This window comes from Borostomias antarcticus (genome assembly GCF_949987555.1).
Source record: "Borostomias antarcticus genome assembly, chromosome: 20".
NCBI lineage: Eukaryota > Metazoa > Chordata > Actinopteri > Stomiiformes > Stomiidae > Borostomias > Borostomias antarcticus.
Window position 1 is genome coordinate 8219226 of NC_140253.1, and position 25777 is coordinate 8245002.

General features: G+C 44.1%; 2 protein-coding genes across 2 annotated transcripts; both read left to right on the plus strand.

Moving 5' to 3' along the window:
• Positions 1–6654: 6654 nt before the first annotated feature.
• Positions 6655–10440, plus strand: LOC311322541 (G-protein coupled receptor 83-like; the record flags this gene model as incomplete). The annotated part of the gene is made up of 4 exons (XM_084454630.1): positions 6655–6993; positions 7310–7435; positions 9211–9344; positions 9720–10440. The coding sequence occupies 4 exons, from the start codon at positions 6655–6657 to the stop codon at positions 10438–10440; spliced, it is 1320 nt and encodes a 439-aa protein (XP_084310756.1).
• A 9761-nt stretch (positions 10441–20201) lies between these two features.
• Positions 20202–24084, plus strand: cdk2ap2 (cyclin dependent kinase 2 associated protein 2). Its single transcript, XM_084454752.1, has 5 exons — positions 20202–20245; positions 21248–21403; positions 21522–21613; positions 22957–23077; positions 23220–24084. The coding sequence occupies exons 2-5, from the start codon at positions 21349–21351 to the stop codon at positions 23285–23287; spliced, it is 336 nt and encodes a 111-aa protein (XP_084310878.1). The 5' UTR covers positions 20202–20245; positions 21248–21348; the 3' UTR covers positions 23288–24084.
• Positions 24085–25777: the final 1693 nt, after the last annotated feature.

The following is a 25777-nucleotide window of genomic DNA, read 5'->3' on the forward strand; positions in this document are numbered from 1 at the left end:
TGAAAGTGCACTTCTAGGATAACGTTTTGGGTTGCTTTAGCTCGATGTTCCAGAATTAGCACAGAAGGGAACCTATTGAAGTTCGCAGATAGTGCGATTTCCACAGGGTTGAAGTTCGCAGTGAGTGCGATTTCCACAGAATTGAAGTTCGCAGATAGTGCGATTCCCACAGGGTTGAAGTTCGCAGTGAGTGCGATTTCCAAATGGGTTGAAGTTCGCAGTGAGTGCGATTTCCAAATGGGTTGAAGTTCGCAGTGAGTGCGATTACCAGCTAATCTCCGGAGTGTCTGTTTTTTTGTCCCCGAACGGGGTTGTGTTGTCTTTATGTTTGTCTAAGCGCTATTTTTCGCCGGCTCAGTGGGATTTTTTGATTGCATTTTTGAGCCTCGGCTCTTGATTGTATGTTTGTTACGCGCGCCATGGATCCAGGTAAAGTATTGTTTTGTACCCTTTTTAGACTGTTAAAATTCTGCTAGATTCCCAGTAGGCTAGCTAACTGGTTGCCTAGGAGACGCCGGAAAACAACTCCCGGTGATCCGCCTTGAGCCAGAGGGAGAACAAAGAGATTCCTGACTGAGTGAGTACTAAGCGAATTTAATGTCTTAATGTGTGTTTCTTTCGAAATTGTATTCTTTCCCGCCGTGAGTTAACCATAAGGTTTCCTTTCATTGCTGTTTTGGGGTTTTTTAGGCTGCGTCGTGATTATTTGGGATTTGTTTCTTTAAATTTCCCCGCGCTGCCAAAGACAACTTCCGGGTCATACATGCAACATTTTGGGATCACCACTAGGTGTCCCTGTAACCCCGGCTAATAACATAGGGCTAGAGGAGGTCACAGGATTCTACTGCTAAACGTGTCTAGCCTGAGGAGATTGTTGCGCTGAAGCATTACTCTGCGAGCGTTTGTTGGCAGAATTTCGTTATGTGCTAAAGCATTTTCGATTTCTTACATCCACATCTGACATTTAGTGTTACATTTTTAGCTAAGATTCGGGCTCAGCTAGAGGGTTAAGGGAAAAGCCTGTTGATTCTCTAGACTGGTCTGTTTTTAAGATTTGGGGAGAGTAGAACGAGAGAGTTTTTTTTAGGTCAGGAAGGAAAGATAAGGAGATTCAGCAAACAGTCTCTCCGCCATTTCCCCAGCAGAATAACTCTGATTTAGAATCAGAGTCGACTCGTTGCTCCGTGCTCACACCCAACCAGGCTGTTCTTTCCCCTTTTCATGCTCCCGCCATTAGCCACGCCCCTTCTCTCATTTCGCCCCTTTCTACGAGGTATAAGGAAGATTTGGCTAGAGCTATATCTGAGGCTAAGGTTAATTTGGAACAACTGCAAATGGCTAGAGATAGTCTGGAGGGACCGCAAATACACGCGCCTCTGATACGCTGCCCAAACCCTGTTCCTCGCCCTTCACAAATAAATTATGCAGCTGGTTATGCGGCCTGGACTCCAGAGATTACGGTTTATAGACCCTGGCGCTCTGATGAACTACGTGAAATAGCTAAAACCTTGCCCGATCCAACCAAAGACATTGACGAGTTTGAAAATCTTTTTAACAGTTTAGTTCGTATGTATGAGCCTCACGCAGAGGAAATCGCCATGATCATGAGACAGTGCCTTGGGCTAAAATGGGTGGATGTGAAACATCCGTTTGACATTGCATTGCCTTTTAATCATGCCGATTTTTCTGACCAAAACACTGCGCTGTTGAACAGAATCAAAACTCGATTCCCTAAAAAGATGGATTGGGACCGTATCACATATTGCAAACAAAATTTCCGATCAACAGTTCGAGATATTTTGGGAACGACTAGAATCAGTTTTCGCCGCACACAGTGGCATGGACAAAGCGAACGCCGATTATAAAAAGATTTTGAAACAACAATTGATGAATAACTCTCTCTCCTCTTTGTCCGACCAAGTTAGGTTGATGTGCCACACCTGGGAATCGACTTCTCTCGAAGAAGTTGTTGATCATTTCCGCTATGCGGAGCGTCTTCGTGATCACATTGAAGAGAGGGAGTTGAAAGAAATGAAGCTAGGTGCAGCCAGATTACAAGCTGCTCAGTTACAACAGCTGGACAATCAGACTGCTGGTGCGAGGTGGAACCAACAACGACCACAGTGGCGACAGAGAAACAATAGGAAGCGTTCTGGTAGGGTTAGGCGAGGAAAAAGGTATAATCGAAGTGAAGATAGAGATGATTCATGCTTCCATTGTGGTCAGTATGGCCACTGGATTGAACGGTGTCACAGTTACCGCAAGCTGAATGAAAAGGAAGAGCCTCCGATTTGGGGTCGAGCGCCACCTGCTGGATTTCCCTTGAACAACCCATAAGGGTGATTTAAACTAGCCAAGATAGAGAGTTTTATAAACAGGATAAAATAGATGTAGAGCGAACTCAAAAGTCTGACAGGGTTGAATAGGTGTTTGATTCAGGAGTTTTGTTTCAATAGTCAATGAATGGCCATAAGCTGTTCGTTTTATGCATTTCTACTGTATGAATTTTCATTCATATAATGATAATGTGTTTTTTGAGGAGCTGGCATTAGGCCTTCTCCTCTGCTATTGAACCCAGTCTGTGTTTTGAGTCTTAATTTTCAGGTGCTATGGACCCTGGGCGGCAGGTCTTTGAGAAGCCTGGATCATGCCTTCCTGGGGACTGCTTGGGACCTGCTGTTTGTCTGTTTTAACTGTTTGTTTTGTCTCTCTTTCTGATATGTAGCTTAAGACATAAGCGTTGTGCATAATAGTGGGGGGAATAGATAAGGGTTGCCAGTATCTTAATCTGAATGCAGCATCTCATAACCCAATTTATATATATTTTAAATGAGTATGTTAAATATCTCATGTTTATAGTTTAAGGCACATTCATCGGGCCTGAGTGTTTTTTTTCTGAGTGGTTTTTTACAGACAACTGTCGTTCCGGGAGTGATGGGCGAATGCCGAACCAGGAGACGGGCACAGACCGGAGGTGGAGATGGAGATTACTGGCCTGTTTCCCTACAGATGGGCGATCTGGGTTTCGTGAGATGCAGACCAACGCCATGTCACCTACTCACTGTGAGCGACAGATAAGTATGAAACAGGAGCAGTGCCCAAATACTCTGTCCTCAAATGCAGAAGACTTAAGCGTTTAGATATACAAATTTTAGCTCTACAAATGAAGCTTTGATGGAGTTGGGTCTAGCCTGGGATTGCGCCCTGGATGGGAGGTCCGAAAGACTTAAGCGTTTTTTGATTAGTTAATTGTAAATGAAGCCAGTTCATTTTAGTGTCAGTTTCTTTGACCCATCTCTATTTTTATCCTGACTTCAGGAAATTTTTGCTTTCACCCTTAGGGGGTGTTGTTTTGTTGAGACGAGAATATAGCGTATTTTATTTTCATAAAATACGTGTTGAAGTCATTCTAACGCTGCCCCTGATGTCACTGTAGGCTACTGCAGACTGGCTCTAAATGACACTTGAACAGTCACCCTGTTTAAGTTTTCCTGACAGAATAACAACATTTTTTCCCCAAAGCAGGAGCTTGCGCTTAACCATGTTTCTGAGTATCTCCTACAGACTGTTGAATAACCGTTCCTGACCAAAGAAGGGAACAGGGCGACCAGACCAGAGGACTCTCTTTTGCTCTGTTTTGTCTCTGTTTGTCTCTCTCATCTGTGGATCCACAGACGGAGCACTTCATCAGCCTGTGCTGGAGGCGGGAGCGCCGAGGTGAGCCCTCCAGCAGCACGACCCGGGCCGGTCCTACGTGGAGCAGTACAGAGATGGACCGGGTTCAGTTCAAGAGCCTACATTTCTGACCTACAAGCATCTGCTCCACCTGCGGAGAAAAAGAAATGAAGGACTAAGTGCACATTTCCACCACCAAACTAACCTGTATCTAGGGCCTAATGACAAACCTGTACTACCTCGTTCATGTTTTCATTATGCTTTCAAACTAGCCCACGGGCCAGATCATGTTTCAAAAACAGGGATGGCGGAAGATGTTAACAGATGTCTCCAACAGAGTGAGGACCGCCATTTCCTGAGGCTAAGGAGGGGTTCCTGCATCACATCTCTCCTGGGGATTGGGTCCTGGTCCACGACCACAGACGAAGGAGCTGGAACTCGCCGAGGTGGCTCGGGCCGTACCAGTTTCTACTCATCACGCAGACAGCGATCTGAGAGGACTTCGTTGGATCCATGCAAGCATTGCCGACGGGTCCAAGCAGCAGAGGACGGTCCACCAAGGGATCGCAAACACCAGGAGATCAGAATGCAGCTGAACCAGAGGGCTCAGAGGCCAAAACCATGGGCCATCACACTGTCCTCTCCTCTGACGAGGAATCGGAGGAAAAATGACCTTGCTGGTCACCTCCTGACAAGATGCACCACACACGCACACACACCTGCACACACTAACATTGAACATAACTGATTTCGAACAACGCGACATTGAAGTTGCGATCTAGAAGAGAAGACGCCTTGCATTCCCCAATGACATTCTATTGCCCAAAAGAGAAGTGCCACCTAAATGACTGTTGGGATACACTGTGAACAAGAGTGACCTTGACAGTCACCGCCACACTCTCCCCTCCTCTGATGAGCAATCGGAGACTGACCTTGCCGGTCACCTCCTCACAAGAGTTAATGAACTTTGAAATAATCTGGAAAATATCATATTTGTTTACAAGAGTTGCAATTGTTGAAACATGAGTTGATAAATAAGTTTGGGTTTTTCCTCTAAATTGACCAAGAGGTTTTTTGCCCCTCTTACACTGGTAACCATTTTATCTTTTTTGCCTTGTAAAATCAATTTTTTTGGTGAATGGTTGTCCACTCTTAGACTATAAATAGTATATAATCATGTCATCTTTTTTTTATCTTGTTTCCTGTCAAATTTCTGAAGCAAGGGGTTTTGGTGTGTGATTTTGCACGTTGAGAGAAAATAATTTAAAAAAAAAAAAAAAAGAGATTTTTTTTTTTTTTTTTTTTTTTTCTCCACCTAGTGGAGAGATTATTTCCTTTCCACATGTATAGCATAGCTGACTGTTTACACTGTGTTTGGATTTTATTTTTGTGTGCCTGTTCAGGCACAAATGAGGGATTGTCCAGGAATTTACATCCAAACACCTTGGGCCTCACGCCTGCCATTCATGTACAATGCAGTAGCCAATCACATCCTGGAAACACTGTACCTTTGTTTAGACTGAATATAAGCCAGGCCAGAAGTGACTGACTTCACTTCTCTGACAAACCACCTTTGTTTGCGTTGTTCAGGAAGTCCTTGCGCAAGTATTTGATTTCATTCAATAAACCAGACTCAACCTTTTGAACGTATCTTGGTAAATCTTTGGACTAGACAAGTCTAAAATACGATCACAGCGTGCACAGAGCTACGAAATGCATTCAGGGGGAGAGGTCTGTGCTCTCTGAGCACCATTTCTTTTTAGTTTGCTATTCTTCACTTTGCCTTCAGCACTAGATTATGCTCTTAGTCACTTGTTTTAGAAAGAGGATGGACTTGTGAGTTCTGGCATGTAGTAGTAGTACACTGACCTTTCCTACATTAAATGCAATTATTATCACTTTGGATAAAAAGTCAGCTAAATGACTGTAATGTAATGACTCAGTTCAGCTTTACAAAGCTCTTTAAAGGGCAATGCTTTACCCAGCTTTTTTATAATCCTGGTGGAGGTCAGATTTGATTATAGAGGAATGCATATTCAGCCTCGTTCCTCAGCAGTCCGGGAGCATTTAAGATTGCAGTTAATCGTTTACCGGCTATTAAAATTCAATAGATGCTCAAAAGATCAGGATCTGGGGAGTAACTTCAGCATTCTCACACAGCATTCTGTGCCAATTAAAGCAATACAGCCAAGTGTTCGACACTCAGTCATCGGCTCATTATGAGCTGCCGTCTACACACGCGCACACGCGCAGGCACGCACACACACACACACACACACACACACACACACACGCACACACACACACACACACACACACACACACACACACACACACACCATAGCGCGCGGTGGCGGGGTTGTTGTAGATGAGGGATGGGGGCCAGGTGGGAGAGATTTCTGTTAAATGCAGCAACTCTTTACGCATATGATATTTTCTCCTGATCCAGGAAAGCAAGTTTATAGCTGTAGTCGGACATAAGAGGTGCGTTTTGTTATCCTTCCAAAACATCAGGGATCTGTGGAATTATACGTCCTTCAGCATTTTCACACAGCATGCTGTGCTAATTAAAGCAATGCAGTGTTCGACCCCCAGTCTTCGGCTCATTATGAGCTGGCGTGTCTACACACACATACACACACACACACACACACACACACACACTGAGCTGGCGTGTCTACACACACACACACACACACACACACACACACACACACACACACACACACACACACACACACACACACACCAGGGGGCGGGGTTGTTGTAGGTGATGGGTGGCGTCCAGGTGGGGGCGATTTCAGTTTTAAACTGCAGCAACGCCGTGACTCGCATCACATTTTCTCCAGATCCAGGGAAGCAAGTTTATAGCTGTAGCCAGACATGCGAGGTGCGTGCGTTTTGCTATCTTTCACCTATTTGGCGACCACGAGCTATGGCAGGTCTGGGGCTCGCGAGCTCAATAACTCCTCACTTTTCATGGGGCTTTTATCGGAGACGGAACTTTTGAACGTGACCGACCAGCAGGCACTTAACCGCTCGAACTTTTTTATGCTGAACTTGGACGAGGAGACGCTCGCCGACTGGCGCTCAATGGCGGGGAAGAGGCGCTACGGAGGAGAGTCCCAGAACGGGACATTGAAAGCTCTGCTGGTCTGCGCTTACTCCTTCATCATAGTAATCTCGCTCTTCGGGAATACTTTGGTGTGTCATGTGGTATTCAAGAGCAAGCGCATGCACTCCGCAACGAGCTTGTTCATCGTTAACCTGGCTGTGGCGGACATCCTCATCACGCTTCTTAATACACCGTTTACCCTGGTGAGGGGGATAGGAGACAGCAGGGTATCTTTTATGACAACACACACACACACACACACACACACACACAGTGTCATTGAACACGACTATGGTGAAATTGTTTTTATTTGTTCTTTTTAAAAAAATATTGTGAATTCAGTTCATTCGAGCCCTAGCGAGTTGGAGGAAAGGCTACATGCGCCCTAGTTCTCTCTCCGGACAGGAGTAGCCATACGGTCTTGGTCATAGGCCCTATCTAGTTTAAGCAGCAAATTAAATTGGGGTTTTGCAGGGTCTGGGCAGCAATATGAATATGTTATATTGTCCTTTCCCCCAGGTCCGCTTCGTTATCAGCAGCTGGGTGTTTGGAAAGGTCATGTGCCATATCAGCCGCTTCGTGCAGTACTGCTCCCTGCACGTGTCCACTTTGACGCTCACCGCTATCGCGCTCGACAGACGGCAGGTAGGCCTATTACTGTACCGGATAAATGTAATTTGTCTCAGTGTTATCTGTGGTTTTAAATTGAAATCTTCAACTCCAACCATGATTCCCATACTCCAACCATGATTCCCATGGGAAGAGCTGGGAGAGTGCAAGGTGTGTGACATTGCTTTGAAGGATAATTCGATTTTGTGAAATTTTTTATCTGCTTCCTAGAGCCTCTTTAGAATTAGAAGCTTAATAAATACGTGTGTGTGTGTGTGTGTGTGTGTGTGTGTGTCTGTGTGTGTGTGTGTGTGTGTGTGTGTGTGTGTGTGTGTGTGTGAGGGAGAGAGAGAGAGAGAGAGAGAGAGAGAGAGAGGGTGTGTGTGTATGCGGAGGGGTGTTGTGCAAGTAGGTGTTTGTAATAGGTATGCACTAATTGCACTTTTCTTGTCCGATTCTGATTTCTTTGTCCTAATTAAGACCAGAAGGGCACACATCACACCAGTCTTACAATCACTACCTTGGTTAGCGGTCAGTTTTAGAATAGATTTTAAGATTATTTTATTTGTTTGCAAAGCATAGTCCTGCACCTTAATACATGTCAGGTATGCTTTTACAATATAGGCTACACCAAGTAGGTCCCTGAGGTCCTCTGGCACTGAACCTTTAATGGTTCCTAGAGCCAGGACCAAGAGACTTGGGGAGGCAGCCTTCAGTTTTTACGCCCCCAGCCTCTGGAATACCCCCTCTGGAATGGCTGAAACTGTGGGAATTTTTAAGTGCGATCTTTAGATAATACCTTTTTAATATTGCTTTTATCATGTAGCCTAGTTTGACCTGTTTTAATTAAATATGTAACTTTTTTTTTATTATCCTGCTTAATGTTTTATTGTTTCGTATTTCCTATTCTCTTTTACCATATGATCCGTCCTGTTTTATTTTCTTAGTTTTTCATATCATCTACTAATAAACTACGTTTTTATTTATTATGTAAAGCACTGTGCTACATTTGCTTGTATGAATAAATAAAATTGACTTTTACTTCTTTGAGTCTGTTTTAGATTTTTTCTATAATTGACAGCATACACAAACGTGTAGCTCTCTTTAATGGAAAACTGAAATCCATTTCATAATAAAACATTGACTATTAAATAACTTACATTTTCTCCAAAACTGCAATGCAAGTGAAGTGAGAGACTGCCTCTTCTTGGCCCTATTGATTGACGATTGCAGCACTCGGGGCATATGGGCCCTCAATATTCAAAACATGTGCATTTGGGTCCCCCAATAAAAACATGAAAGAAGCAGGTGACTTGTATTTTGAAAAACCGCAAAAGACACAATAATGAAAGTTTTCCTCAATGGCTAATGCTGCATGCATTTGCGAGGTAGGCTAATGTTCCATAGGCGAATCAGGCAGGTTACCTAACCTTACCTACTCTAAACTACATCAAACAACACATAGTCTTGAAGACAAACAAACTTTTTAGACTGACATTCTCTCCATTGTCTCCTTGTGCGTGCTTGTGTGTGTGTGTGTGAGACAGGCACCACGAGTGAGGGAGAGTCTGTTGATAATTAGCGAAAATGCTTCTTAGACATCTTATTGCAAGTTAGAAACAGAACATGTACACAGCCTGAATAAATAGAAAATATATTTCCGATTCTGAATCAGATATATGAGACGGATCAGCCGGTCACCGATCTTGGCTGATCAGATGAAAATCTGCCAATTCCGGTCACCTGGCGATCTATTGGTGCACCCCTAGTTTGTAATAGTGTGTGTGTGTGTGTGTGTGTGTTTTGTGCAGGTGATTTTGCACCCTCTCAGGCCACGCATGTCCCCAGCTCGTGGCGGAATGTGTGTGACTCTCATCTGGATCATGGCCGGATGCTTCTCCCTGCCTCACGCAATCTACCAGAAACTTCTCACATTCGTGTACAGGTAGCCTGCACAATCCCTCTCTCCCCTTCTCTTTCATTCTCTCTCTCCCCCCCCCCTCTCTCTCTCTCTCCCTCTCTCTCCCCCCCCTCTCTATCTCTCCCTCTCCCCCCCTCTCTCTCTCTCTCTCTCTCTCAGACGAAGACACACAGCAGTTTAAATCCCTTCACTTTTTTCTTTATAGTCCTCTCTCTCTTTGATAAGACATGCATACATTGGTCAGTGTTCAGGTAAACCTTGTACCTCTGTTTTTCCTCATTCTTCCTCCTTCCCATGGTCTTGTCCATCATACACCCTCTCCTCTCTCCTCCATCCATCTCTCCCACCCCTCTCTTCCTCCTCTCCTAATCACCGTACTCTTGATAACACCCCTGCAAGTAAGGAAAAGGTGCGCAGCCTTTGCGTGCCCGACTTCCCCGAGCCCTCGGACGTCTACTGGCAGTGCATCGACCTGCTCACCTTCATCCTCCTTTACCTCCTCCCCCTCCTCATCATCACCGCCGCCTACTCCACCGTGGCACGTCGGCTGTGGCGCCGCAATGCCATCGGGGACATCACCTCGGCCCAGTTCGCCACTCAGAGGCGGAAACGCCGCCGCACCTTGGCCATGCTGCTGGCGGTGGTGGGGGTGTTCGCCGTCTGCTGGTTCCCCCTCAACTGCTACGTAGTGCTGCTGTCCAGCCAGGCCATTCGCTCATCCAACGCTTTGTATTTCTGCTTTCATTGGCTGGCCATGAGCTCCACCTGTTACAACCCGTTCATCTACTGCTGCCTGAACACCGCCTTCCGCCAGGAGCTGAGGCTGCTACTGGGCGTGTGCAGGTGGGGGGGGCGGGCCAAAGTGGTGGGGGTGGGGCCAGAGCTGGGGGCGCCGCCCTCCTGTGCACCGCGTCACAGGGCGGCTTGGCCAAAGAGACAGGAGTCCTCACAACCCAACTGCGCATCTTCCCAACGGAGCCACGCGTCCTCTCAACGGAGCCACGCCTCCTCGAATCTACCCCAAATCATCGAAGACAGACGCGTCCTTTTCTGTACAAGCCGCACCCAAACAGGCAGAACGGACATCCTCTCAGTGGAACCCATAGTGGCTGTCAATTGACTACATCGACCATGATACATTGGGGCACAGATGTGCGTGATTGGAGGATCCTACTATTTTGGAATTTCCATTACATTACAGTCATTTAGCTGATGCTTTTATCCAAAGCAACTTACAAGAATTGCATTTAACCAAATCAAATCAAAATGTATTTATAGAGCACGTTTAAAACGACAGCAGTCGACCACAGTGCTGTAAGAAGGTGGGTCCTAGTTAAAAACATCTCTCAGCAAAACAAGGAAATTTCAGCAAACAATACAGACATAGAACATAAACAAGGCTTGGGCACAGACTGGTTAAAACACCAGGGAAAAAAGGTCGGTTTTTAGGGAGGATTTAAAAAAAAACAAAAAAACTCAAGAGTCTGGGAGGATCTAACATTCTGGGCCAGCCACAATTTGATGCAGCTCGGCTTGGCATAGGGGTTCCTGGAGCTCTGTAGCCTGGCTGATCGCGAAGTTGTGAACAAAATAAATACCACATACGAGCAAATATAACCTGCTCCGCTATAATGAAACTGATGAAACAAAGATGCCTGGATAAAGAAATAATTTTTCGAACTCAAAAGCAGATAGCTAGATAATTTTTCAAACTCAAAAGCAGATAGCTAGATTCTGTAGGCAGAAAGGAATCTAATAATGTCCACCTTTTGAGATTTGGTTGATTTTACTCACCACGAAGATGACCAATTGTCATGCAACAGCTGCACATGGTTACACGCACGCACGTTCATCACTGTGGCCATAGGAGAAACACTGTAATATATGTCAAACATACAGTATTCTGTTCATTAGGTAACATATTTTACTCTTCCTTTATTCCAACAGTGAGCTAGAATGCTAATGGCAGGTTATCTGTACAGTAGCTAGATAGCTGGTAGCAAGGCAGCTGGTAATCCGCCCCTTGGTATCATAGATCTTGGGTTGACCATAGCACTGCACAGGAACATATCCTGCTGCGCACATTGATCTGACTGTTACCTAGATAACATTTAGCAGATTTATGCCCATTCAAAATACACTCGCAATGACACAATTGTGACTACCTGGAATGTGTCTGAACTGGAATTTGACATTGGAAACAGACTTTTGTTTTAATTGTATTCTGGGTGGAACACCTTGTGTTTTAGTGCACAATTTGCAAGGCATTAATTTGAAATTCCAGAGTGAATCATTCTTGAATTAGTTTCTGAAGTGTAATTAGTGATTGGAAACAATTTCCTTTTCATATTGCTGAATATGAATACCTTATTAATATGTATAAGAGCTGGCATGGCTTCCACTGTGATTTCTCCTGACACATAACCCCCTTGGTGAAACACTAATAAACTTCACATGCAGTAAGAAATGGTCGCTTGACTGGTTTCCAATGTGACGGCTGACTTGATTGTGATTTCTGAAGTAGCAGCAGGCTTGGCTACAGTGATATTTCTGAGGGCGAACTCGAAAAAGGCCAAACTCCACAGGCACACTCAATCAAATGCTGATATACTGTAACAACACAGTTTGATCTGAAGTGTCCTGATTTGTGAATGCAGAACTGATTGTGATTGCCTGAGCTGAACTCTCAAAGTGGACTCGGAATGCAGCATTCCCTTTGACATAATGCCATTGGAAAGTCACAGACTGTGATAATGTTTAATGGGGGATTAGAATGCCCCTCTTCTCTTTCTCACTCTTTTTCATTGCCTTAACTCGTCTACATGTGTTTTCCCATACACTGGAATACTGCACTTTCTATTCAATGCACTCATACATGAATTATGACTATTTATGAATTTTGATGTTGTACATTATATATGTCCTATGTGACGTCACTACTGTTTTGTGAGAAAAGTAAACAATGTTAATTTTACACTGTGTATGTGTTTGTTATGCCAAGTACCGGCATGAGGGTGTGTGTGTGTGTGTGTGTGTGTATGTGTGTGTATATGCGTGTGTGTGCGCACGCACATGTGCATTCATTGTATTAAGTGTCTTTAGATGAGGTTCGATTTTGCTGTTTCATAATGGCTCACTGCATTTGGCTTATTGTTAATGATGATGACTGGTCATTCTTCTCAATAAACATTTAAACATTTATGGCTCTTTCCTTCATAGCTATTAAAGAACACCATTGTGTGTGTGTGTGTGTGTGTGTGTGTGTACGCGCACGTGTGCATGCGTGTGTTCGTATGTACATAGTGTTTCTGAACATCCACTGTTGCCACTATATAAGCTTAATTATACCTTGAATACTTGCATGCTTTCATCACAGACATACTTCTATTCAGCAGGGTAATTCATTCATACATTTCTGTCACGTGCTTGACGGTAGGAGCGTTTAAGGTCTGGCCGGCCTGGCTGTGGTCAGCCTAGACGAGTGACAAAGAGAAGAATTGTTTTTAATGAAGTAGAGAAAAGTCAGTCATTCAGTCAGAGGTTCTGAGCGGTGTGAGCGGGTGAAAAGAAGAAAATAATTCAATAGAACTAAACCGTAGAGATTAATTGCAAAGAGAAGAGGACTTGAAAATTCAGTCATGTCTTTTGAATCTCTTTTGAGTCCTTGATAGATGGCAAAATCTATTTGGAAAATGTCTGATAAAATCTGATTCAAAACACATTCATTCACTTGGATGGTGATGTTTTTGAATGATTTTTCACGGTGTCCACCCACATCCATTGTATGACCTAAATGGTGGTAGAGCAATTATCAACTTTCTCAAAAGTGCTAGTTTTGTCAATTTTTTAAATCTGAACCATTGTATATTCTCATTCATTCTCATTACAGTACAGTGCTGTCAGGATATTGGCCGCGCCGATTGTATGGCTGCTTGTCGAGGCTGGCTGCCTGTATGGTAATTCCCTTCCCCCTCCCCTCCCCTGGTAACTCTAACTGCCTTGTACTGTATTTTGTAACTGCCTGTACTGTATTTTGTATGTCGTAATGCCTTGTATTTTGTATGTATTGCATTTTGTATGTCGCTCTTTCTTCCTTTTTATGTGTTATTTGTATTGTAAAGCGCTTTGTGCATTCGTGCTGTGAAAGGCGCTATATAAATAAAACGTACTTACTTGCTTACTTACTATATGATTATAAGTAACCTTAAAACAGGGCTAAACATGATTTTTCCCTTTACTACTCTAAGTGCGAGAAAGTGCATCAGCCATAACATTTTCTGACCCTTTCTTATGGCGCACAACCAAGTTGAAACTTTGTACCTGCAAGGCCCAACACATAAGGCGGTGATTATGGTTGTACCTGCGGTCTAGAAAAATCAGAGTGTTATGGTCCGTGTACACCTCCACGGGGTAGGTAGGCCTACTGGACCACACATAAACCTCAAAATGTTGTAAGGCCAACAGTAAGGCTAATGTCTCCTGCTCGATGGTCAAGTACCGGGTCTGGGATGGATGGAACTTACGGGAGAAATAGCAGACGGGATGATCAACTCCATCCGCATCCTATCAGCACGGCACCAACAGCACTAGCATCCACCTCCAACTTGAAGGCCTTCTCAAAGTTTGGGGCAGAAAGAACAGGTGAGCTGCACAGTAAAGCCTCAGCTGATTCAAATGCACTCTGACACTCAGCAGACCAAATGAACATCACTTTAGGGCTCAGCAGACTGGTCAATGGCGCAATCACAGTGGAGAAATTGCGGCAGAAACCACGATCATATCCAACCATTCCCAAGAAACGGTGCAACTCCCGCCAAGTGGTAGGGACTGGAAACGCAGCTATGGCAGACACTTTACGAGCTACAGGGCGTTTTCACACCACACCTGTACTGCAGTTGGTTCCCTAGGGTTTATATGCAGGCTGTGTTGCACTCCTCCCTCCATCCCTAGTCTACCATCTGAGGGAGGTTGTTACAAAATTAACATTCAGCAACATTTCTCTAGCCATCTTCAGCATCATGACATGTACGTTTAGACCACAGTATGATCATGCTTAAACAACCTTTTTCATTAGACAGTCTCTATACATAATCCTCATCATCATCATCATCATCATCACTTTCATGTATCACAGGTTGGGAATCATTATCGTTCAGGCACTGGTTGCTGCAGTGACACGTTGGTACAGGCGAAGTCCTTAGCTCTGCAGGAACATCTGCCAGAAGAAGTCAGATTTACACTTGCATTGGACTGTCCCAATGATGGCCTTTAGGGCTGGGAGGACCTGCTCGTTGGTTTCAGCATGTCATCCAAGAGTTTGATGTTTTGCAGGGGATCCCACTGCCGATCCTGCAGAGCGAGGGCTGCCTGTGCAGCTCTTTTAATGGCCATAAGTCTTATAACTAAATCTTATCTGCAGTCAGTTGGTCAACTGCTGAAACGGAGCTGCTCAAAAACTTCCAGAACGACTTCACTGTGGAATTTCATAATAAAGGCCTTTCATTGTGCTCTAAAACCCAAGGTGTTCTACACAGAATAAAACAAAACTGTCTATCCGATCAATAGTTGGTTGTTCAAGGATGCATTCGTTTTGGTTTCTGGTTTACACCGGAGGTGATGATTTCAATGGTGAATTTTAACTTATTCAGTCAGTTATTCAGTCCAGATGTCCTGAGGTTCCTGTGGTGGCAAATAAAGGTGGCATGGAAAAAGCTAAAGATCCCAAGAGCACGGCGAAGAGCAGAGCTCAAACATCGACCAAGTACGGCATATCAATCTACTGAATGTTGAAGGGATCTTCTTTAGCATCATTGCTCCAAAAGATGACATCCCTGAAACAGAACTTGATTGACACGTCGGTGCAGAAAGCTGGTATACCAGGCGTTTCAGGATGCTTAAAAGACACAAGCATCAGACAATGCTCTGGAACTGCCTGTCTCTGCCGATCCTGCCTGCCTGTCCGTAAACCCTTGTTTGCTTGTGTTGGAGGGAACTTGTCGCTTTCTGCCGTATGTTTACAGAAGAGATGACATCACAGTTGAGGGTTGATGCTGATAACCTTGGATGAGTAAGCTGCACATACAAAGCAGATGATGATACCAATGCTCTGCTGGTGCTTTTGGATGAAGCAGAAGTGGCGGAAGGAATGCTGTCAACACTGGCTTCCTTTGTCTGTCAAAGAAAGCAAGCAAGCAAGCAAGCTTACCCAGAGAGGGTGAGACAGTGCATAGCAGGCTTAGTGAAAAGTGAAAACCTGCTGTTGCCAGGTAACGCTCATCAATAACAGGACTAATGGATGTAGGAAAGTGATCATGCAGCCAGATCGCTCACAGTAGCAGCTTCAGAATAGATACTTATATATACTATATGGTACACGCCCACACACACAGGCTACTGTATACATGCTCACACAGACAGACAGACAGACACGCACACACACACACACACACACACGCACACACACACACACACACACACACACACGGGTGATCCTTGTGATATCTCCTTGTCTCCTCATTCCCATAGCCTCCAGCTAGTCGGTTTTGTTCACCCTCAATGTTCTTTCCTGTCTGGTGGTCCCTCTCTCTTTCCCCTATAGCCTCTTGAGTATGCAGTTCCCCTTTCTCTCCTCTTATCTGCACACTGTTTCAGCACTCGTCTTTCTTTCAATCATTTTATTTATACAACAGAGTAAACAGGTCATACACTATAAACAGGACATACAATAATCAACAAGACATAGGACAAACAAAAAAGGAAAATATATTTTATATAAAAGATAATGGAAAACAAAAGACCATAGAAGACAACAACCACACAAACATAAATCACAATACAAACATGGGTCATTGTCTTCCGTACCACAACAATGCAATGCCAGTGAACATTTTATAAACTCCGCCCCTTAAGGGTCACCTGGGTCCCAGAGATGCAAAACCCCCTCAATATGATCCTACAATAATCCTCTCCAATAAAGTTTATCATGGGGCTCCAGACAGAAAAAAACCAACAACAATGTAACAATGTCTCCTTGGAGAACATGTGTGAGCTGTTCCAGTGAGAGTTGTAGCTCATTATTGAACCAGTTTGAAACAGATGGTCTGACATTGTCTGGCAATGCTGCAGGATTATAAAACACGCACAGTACCACAGAATACTAAGATTTCTATTGTGTTCTGTTTAATTCAGATGGGGCCGCATGTAGTCCTAAAATATGGGGATTGAGCTCAATAGGATTGTTCATTATGGGCGATATTTGATTGCCAATCTCAGCCCAAAATTTACGAATTTCAGGACAAAGCCACATTAAGTGCATATCTGTTTACACCTTACACATACACCAGAACAGTCATTGTCATATTTGCTCCTACAGTATGGATAGTTTGTAATTTATGTATAATCTTAAACTGAGTTTCTGGGGACTTGTAATTGTTGCATATTCTTTTACTATTTACCATGATTGTTTTCTATTTTTGATCAGTGATTGCACTGTTTAGGTCCCATTCCCATGATTGCCTGCTGCTGAGAGCGGTGATTGTATTTAAAGAGAACAGTTTATCATAAATGTAGCTGATTTTTTTTTCTTCTTCAGCATGCAGACCTGGTAAATAAGTGTCTCAATTTGCTCATGATCTTCCTGATAATGAGAAGCTGAGTTTAAGAAACTTAGTATTTGTAAGAATCTGAAAAGGTGTGTCTTACTGTAGGTAGCCCATACTCTTCCTGAAGCTGACTAAATTATTTCATTGTACCATCTTCATAAAGGTTATTTATCACCTGGAAATTCTCTGGAGTATATTCATTTTGATAACCGCTATCTGTCCCAGCCAGTAAATAGGGTGATGGCCATCTATGTAGATACAGTTTAAGGACAGGAGACAAATTATTCGAAACAGAGATGCATTCAAGGAAAGGCACCTCATACCCACGGTGAACTATGGTGGTGGGTCAGTGATGTTTTGGGGCTGTTTTAATTACAGAGGTCCAGGGGCATTGGTTGAGATTGATGGCATAATTAAATCCACCAAATATCAGGCAATTAGCTGATAATCTGGTTGCCTCCCCCCTCAGCAGATCTGACCACAACCTGATACATCTAGTCCCCAGGTACAAGCCTGTTGCTAGGTGACAGCTGGCTACCACCAGGACCGTGGAGGTGAGGACAAGCGAGGCTGAATCTACAGGACTGTTTCCAGACCACGGACTGGGGCCTGTTCACGGAGGACTGCACGACACACTACAGCAGATTCTGTAAGGAATGCACCATACCCACCAAAAAGGTACGCTGCTTCTCCAACGACAAACCATGGTACTTTCAGCGGAACGTACCTTGGGGGGGGGACACTTCTCCACCTCGAGGACATCTACACCAGAAGATGCAAGACCAAGGCCAACAGGATCCTGAAAGACCCCAGCCAACCAAGAAATGGACTGTTCTCTCTGCAATGGTCAGGGAATAGAATACTGCACTCATGACAAGCACAGGGAGGCTCAGGAAGAGACACCTGAATGACTATCTAGCACATCTTGTGTACACAGAATATCTACTGCACATAACAGAACCAAATGCAAATGTAAATACCCCCCCTCCTCCACCTGGCTAGCTATAGCATGTACACAATTATTTATTTATTCATATCCATATGTAGCCTACATAACCCATCCAGACCAGTATGTATCTTATCTTACCCCTATCTGTATACTGTATAGAAGCGTACTTATTGTGTAATTTCTACATTGAGTATTGAATTGTATCTGTATTGAACATAATCTTGGAGCCGTCGGCAACTTTTCACTGTAAATTTACACGTATATTACATGTGACAAATAAAGAATTCTTGATGGTGGAAGGACATTAAAGCCCTACTCAACAGGGAAAAGGGCCTTCATGGCTAAGGACAGAGAGGAGGCCAGGTCAGTCCAGATGGAACTAAAGAGGGTGCTGCAGAGGGCCAAAAAAAGCTACAGAGAGAGGGTGGAGGGTAAATTGAACTTCAGAGCACCAATGAAGTGTGGGAGGGGATGAAGAGAATTACGTGGCTGGGTACTCCAGGCCCAGCTGTAGGGGGTAGTGAAGAATGCACTAATGAGCAAGACCAAGCCTACTCACACTTTGAGGGGCCAGGAAGTTCAGTAAGAGTCATGTCCTTTGACTTTTCCAGTGCTTTCAACACCATCCTGGTGGAGGTGTGCATGTGTGACGGACTTCATTTCACTCTGCATTGTGTTTTTCTGTGTCACTTGTTCCTTTGACGGGATTGTCCAGGGCGGGACGCAAACCTGCAACCTTGCGCTCGCAAGTTACAACTATGCCAAGAGGGATATCCCTCTCAGCAGGGTCGTTAGAACATACAGTACGTTTCACTAGTGACGACTACTCTACTTTAGCCTCCTCGTTACACATGTATGTATGTATGTATGTATGTATGTATGTATGTATGTATGTATGTATGTATGTATGTATGTATGTATGCATGCATCTATGTACATATTCTATTCTATACTATACTCATGTTGTACGTTTGTATGTATAAAGTCATTGTTCTTCTTCTTTTTATGCTTATTGCTACTGTGCATAGTCTGTATCTGCCTTTCCACACTGCGTGCTGTAATTACTGCTGTAACCTTTCCACTGCTGAAACACCAGCTTTCCCCCTAGGGGGATCATTAAAGTATCTATCTAGATTCCAACCATCTAATATATATATATATATATATATATATATATATAGGCCTACTGTAGGACCCAACTTATCCGAACCCAACGGGACCGAAGGTCGTTCGTATCTCTGAAATGTCCGGATGACTGACACTTATGTTAAAATGCACCAAATTCAATAAGTGGTATACTTGTTTCATATAGGCGTCATCAAATAGCCAACTAAACTCATACAGCCTAGCCTACAATAGACCTACAGTAGCCTATAATAAAATAACCGAATTTCCACTTGAGTGCGTGCTTTGATCAAATACAGTACTTTATTCTCAAATGAGGCGTACGCTGCATCGATAGGCTACTGTATTCGCAGAACAAAATGGTATAGCCTAAAAACAACCCAACATTAGAACAATTAGAGCAAATTATAATCAATAAATAAATAAATGAAATGACAGACAAGTTGTCGTGTCTTAGGCTATTGTAGCCTAAAAGAAAGTCTCTAAAACAACCGATGTAGGCTAACGTGGCCTAGGCTGTAGGCTATTATTGAACAAATACAGTAGGTCTAGTAGGCTAATCTACATGCCCACAACACGTCTGTGTTCCTGAAGTCCATTAACTGGGAACGAAAAATGACTCGATGCTTCAGGTTGCTGACGCGCTTTCTGGCTACCAAGGAATGCAGCTCTCGCGCAACAGACTCGTTTGCGTTTTGCGCTCGACATTAGAGTAACAAAGAAATGAAACGTGACAGTAGGCTACAGCCTACAGGCAACATGTAGGTCTACATACAGTTCTGTTTTTATTCACAGTAGGATACAGTACTGTAATGAAAATCCCACCAGTAACCAGATAGCAGGCTAAAAAAAAAACGTTTTTTAAGCCTGTCCGGTAGACCGGGAGGTTCGGATCTCTGAAGTTCGGATGAGTGGGGTCCTACTGTATATATATATCATGATAAGGATAGTTAAATATAGGATAATTTCACATCCTACATACAGTATGTACGTAGCCTATTTGGTTATTTTCTACCCACAAATACTATATAGTTCTGGGAACAGGTGCGCTTCTTCCTATTGCATATTAATGTATTACTACACATTTAACACACCTAACCAATGACAAAATGGTGAAATTACGTTATTATGAATAATGTAAATTTGCGTCAGAAACGCCACGCCCCTGTACCTCTGCTCCGTACGCGCAGCCGCAGTGCAGAGTGGAAGCTCTCGTCCTGAAAAAGGATCCCAAATCTCTCCGTAGAAAGGTGAGGTTATTTAAACACAATTTCTGGCGTTCTATCGCATTTATAATCATATCCAGATGAGTAGAATGCATGTTTGGGTCTTTCGTGTTGCTAGACAGTCATGCTTTGTGTGATCCTTGTTTTGTTCTATCTTACTAGCTTCGATGCTAGCTAATGTAGCTTGCTAACGTTAGCCAAGCTAGCTAACGTTAGCTAACTAGGCTGATGACAGCTTTTGATACTAGCTAGCTTGCTTGCGCAAACGCCACAGTGGGCAAGCTAGCCAGTTCATGTGCTTAAATTGAAATCCCATTAATGTTATATTAAAAAGTATATCAGCAATCATAGTAACAGCCATATTGCATGTGTCTTTTCATTCATTCTACTTTGCAATGTATTGCTGGTCGATGTCTGTCGACGTAAACATGGTGGACAGGTGAGGAGCTAGTTAACTGCAGTGATGTAGACGGAGCAGATTCTGTCCAGCATCATACGGCATCAAAACGTTACATACCTACTACTGGACAAACATACTCGACCAACTAGTTATATAATTAGCTGGATGCTCTGCTGTCTACAAACAGGCTTCCATTGTCTCCCGCTGTCTCGAGATAGTTTAGAATGTGTTGGGTTAAAAAAGCACCATATGTGTCACCGGTGATTGGAAATGATGGAAGCAAAGTTCCAACAATGTGGATGATCTGAAAAGTTGTACACTTAAAATGCACCCAGGAGCACCTCTTGTATTAAATAGTAGGCTATTGAACCCAGTCCGAAATATGACCCCAGTTGATGAAAACTAATCTCAATATGACGGGTTAGAGTTAAAGGGTTAGGACATATGTGCTGTTGTCCAGTCAATCATGTATCTCAACAACAACCTTTTTGTGTTTTACGTAGTTTTCTTTTAATTTCTGATGGTGGACCTGCTGATCGGGGGCAAATGCACCCCCGACCCCATGTATCTATAGAGCACTTCTTCGTCGGGTCCCGTTCTTAAAAAGTGTGCCTCTTGTCCTGCAGCTCTCAGGAGCTCACACCCACCAGTCAAACTGTATAAACACCGGGGCGACGGGGCGGACGGCAGCGGAGCGACGTACGGGGAGCTGCGCAGTGACATCACCATGAGCTACAAGCCCATCGCTCCCGCGCCGTCCGGCTCCAACCACACCCCACCGGGTCAGTCTGTCCGCCGCACACACCCCACCCACTGGACCCAGTTGATGATGATGATGATGATGTTAACTAGTCCCAGGGCGCTTCAGTGCGTCTGATCTGTCCCTCTGCCTCACCCCAGGCTCCAGTGTGCCCTCCCCATCCCTGCCCTCCTCCTCCAACTTCAGACCGGCCTTCAGTGACTTCGGACCGCCTTCCATGGGTTTTGTTCAGGTACGCCCGGGCGCGGCGGAGGCACCCTCTCATCTCTCGGTTGTGAACAGTTGGCTGGACAGAACTGGACTGTGTCAGGGCTGAAACACACTGAACTGACTGTTGGCCAGCTGCTCCCCGCTGTCCAGAGTTGACCATCATGTTGTTGTCATGCACACGCAGTGTTCACACCGGCCCAGCGGTGGTTTTCACAGCTTGTTCGTTCAAACCCAGCACGACAAGGGGATTACATCCCCCCCCCCACACACACACACACTCTGTGTTTAGTCTGACCGGCGCATTGGTGTTTTGTGGGCTTTACCCACAAAAAATATTCCACACACTGTAGCCCCCGTACAGCCAATTTAATTCTTGACCTTTCGAATCAAAGCTCTGAAGTAGGACCGTCAAATAAATATTCGAACTTCGACGAGCTTCGTTGACTTTGTGGGGAAAATGTGCAATCGATCTTGAAAATGTAGATTCGATTAGTATGCTAGCACATAGCAGCGTGCGTCACTCAGCCTCCCGAGTCCCGCCCGTCTTCTAATCATGCCAAAATACATTCCACGTTAGTATTTATTCTTTTCAACATGGCCAAAAAACAGCCAAACAACTATAGAGTATCTCTCTATCTAGGTGGCAAAGAAATACCTTCCGTAAGATCTGAGCACAACTTCTTCTTGGCAAACAGGCAACATTGTAAACAAGCACTGAATCTGATCAAGTGAACCAAGCAGTATCGGCTGTTCCTCTTGTTTTGTTTTCAGTTGGCTAAGGCCTAATAAAAGGACCCTGTTTGCTCTAAATGTCACCCATGTTGACTAGTTATTACTTGGATACTTGAATCCTGTGAACTTGAATGTTGCCAGAGACAGATACGAAAGGTTATCGTCTGCGTTTGTTTTTGACAATAGTGATTACAAGTGGTACTGACCAGTGCGGTATTTCTATACAAAACTGTAAATTATAGGCCTACCAATAATCAAATATATTCGTTTTCTGAAAATATTTAAGAGAGAAAGTCGAATATCATTTCTGAGCTCTGTTGACAGCCCTACTCTGAAGTGAAAATGGCGCTATCTGCTTGTAGGCATCCACCTCTAACTATGACATTCACACACTTGTTGACTGGGGTAGTAGAATGTTTTTTTAAATTTTATTTTATATGATCAGATGTGTGATCATCTATGAACATGCCCACACAAACATACATACACTCACTCTCTCTCTTCTCCTGCTCTTTGTCTCCCTATTCTCTCCCTCTCTCTCTCTCTCCCTCTCTCTCTCTCTCTCTCTCTCTCTCTCTCTCTCTCTCTCCCTCCCTCTCTCCCTCCCACCCCCCCCCCCACACACACACACAGCCTGTGAAAGTGTCCCAGGGCTCCACCTACAGCGAACTGCTGTCCGTCATCGAGGAGATGAGCAGAGAGATCCGGCCCACCTATGCTGGGAGCAAGAGCGCCATGGAGAGGCTAAAGAGAGGTACTGCAACCCTATTAAAGTTTGAGTGTAACTGGCAAAGATCAGAACTGTTGCTGAAGCAATGAATTGATGCTCTCGTGTGTGTGTGTGTGTGTGTGTGTGTGTGTCTCTCTCTCTCTCTCTCTCTCTCTCTCTGCTCCAGGAATCATCCACGCCAGGGCGCTGGTTAGAGAATGTCTGGCTGAGACGGAGAGAAGCGCCCGTACATAACCCCTCAGCAACATCCCTTCATCACTCCCTCTCTCTCTCTCTCTCTCTCTCTCTCTCTCTCTCTCTCTCCCTCTCTCTCTCCCTCTCTCTCTCTCTCTCTCAATCTGTGTAGGCCTCATTCCTAGCCTCCCGTCTATCCTCTCCGTTCCTTGTCCTCTCTCTTGGTTTCTCCCTCCTTAGTCTTTTGTCATAAAATGTCCAGGATGTGCAGAAGAGAGATAGGATGAGGGATTGAGGGAAGGACTGTAGATCCAACCTCTGTCCTACACCACCACTAACCCCGCCCCCCTCCATTCACCTCTAGCTCACTCACTTTTTTTTACCCATGGGGTGTGTTTAAAATGCAAACGTTTCACCGCATAGAACAGGTTTTAATCTGTACTTTCGGATTGAAGATCAGAACAATTCCCAATGCGTTTTTAAGAGAACTTTGGAAGGTTTTCCACAAGGAAGTTGAATTTCTTTTTTTTTTCCACGTTGGCAACTGTAGGTGGGACCGGGATTTGGGTAATGTTAAGAGCCGTGAAACAAATTCCTGTCGTCTCGTCTCGCTTTCCACCGATTCATCTTCTGATTGCCTTTTCTAAGCTGCTGTACGGACACCACTCTGCAACCAAAGTTCAATTCAAACTGTTATCTTTTGACCCCTGAAGCAAGACTTTGAGCATCTTGATTATACCCCCGAAATATACGCCCGCCTGTCGTCTCCCAGTCAACTAGGTACCTCTCCCTATACCTCAAATCACTTTCTTAGGATGGCAATTTTGTAAACCCGATTTTTGCAGTTCTGTACTTATTGAATCGTAAATAAATGATAGAAAAATAAAACGTTTTTAAATTACTTTGGTTTTGTCTGTGTTTGTGACTGTTGGGGCAGGTTTGGGATCGACCCTACAGTATTTGCAGATGATGAGAGTGATGTGAAAGGACTGTTCCGATCCGACCTCGTTTTGAACTGGCGCCTAAAAATGTACCTGGTTAATTTGACCCTGGACAGAACAACAGGGTACTGCCATTCTGACCTGGTTCCCGCTCTCACATTTTGAATTCCTACCTGCTCTGCTGACAGTTGGATGGGGAATGGGGACAAGAAAACAAGGAACGGGGCTGGGTGGAGTGGTGCAAGCTGACATTTCAGTCATTTTCTACTGTAACTGAACTGAAGTATTCTCATCAAGCCCGTGTATCGAGTCAAAAGCCTTTATGAAATCACTAAAACATTACCGCTGTCAAGTTATGTTTCACCTCCAGCCACTTGAGGCCTGTTTATCAGTCCAACAACCTAGACTGACCTTTATTTTGTAGCTAATTAGAAAATAAACAAGCTCTCCCCACCATTTCTCTCCCTGCTTTGTCAGTGCTGCCATCCTGGGCACAGCAGACAATATTTTAGCTGTCAGTCTTGATGAATATTTGAAAATGGTTCAGCGAGCGTTAGTTCAGTCTCCTGCCAGGTGGCACAGAGGATAAAGGCAAAATCTCCGTCTCGTGTACAACATGGCTGCTTTACCTTTGAGGATGAATAACTCAATTAAAAGGCTCCTCAATATCTTAGATGTGCAGAAGCTGTGAATGAATTGATGCAAACCCTCTTCTGCTTATATCAAAATGAGCTTTTATTGTAACTTCTTTTGGTATGACCTCTGAATAGGCCTTTGAGTAAGCCAGCCCAGAGGTGAGCAGATGGGCAGCTCAAGAGGTATGAATCTGATCCATACATGAGTGTGCGGGTTTGCATCCCAGTGTTCTGTTTATCATTGTACTGAAGTTGATCTAGAATGGTTGAGTATAATGAACTGTCATATCAGGAACACAGAAACCACTGGTGTCTCAGTGGATATGGGCAAGAGAAGTTCCTCCTTTGGCTGCATTGCAAGATGCCAAATCCTTTCTGTTTTTAGTGATATTAACAAAAGTCTAAATATGACGGACGAGCAGCTGTCAGCCAAGCCCTTGTGTAGCTCAACAGGTTAATAAACTGGTGTTGCCACCTGTGTATGCTGGGTTCAATTCCTGCTTTGCAATGATATGATCTTATCTTTCGCACACATTAGTCTGAGATGTTTGAATATAATTAACTGGTGGCCTAACGCAGAAAGCACTGGTGGCTCAGTGGATAAAGTCAAGTCAAGTACTGCCTTTGGCTGCAGTGCAACATGGTTTTGAATCCCACTCTACCTATGCCAAGTGTGATCTCATTATAACTATGTCAATGCTCAGTACTTAATCTCTGCACTACAGATGGGCTCTTCTGAAACCTGCCATCATGTTCAAACAATATTATAGTACCCTGACCACCCCTGATTAATCAGTCATACTGACACCTCTGGAGGACTGCCAACCATAAATCTGGCTCCTCCATTCAAAGGACAGTCCTGCCTACCTGCTACCTGGCTCTTTAGTGCTTTCTGTGTTGTCACCAAGCTCCATATCAACCGAGTCAAACATTGTTCACATTCAATTTGACTTGTGACATCATTTGAAAGATGT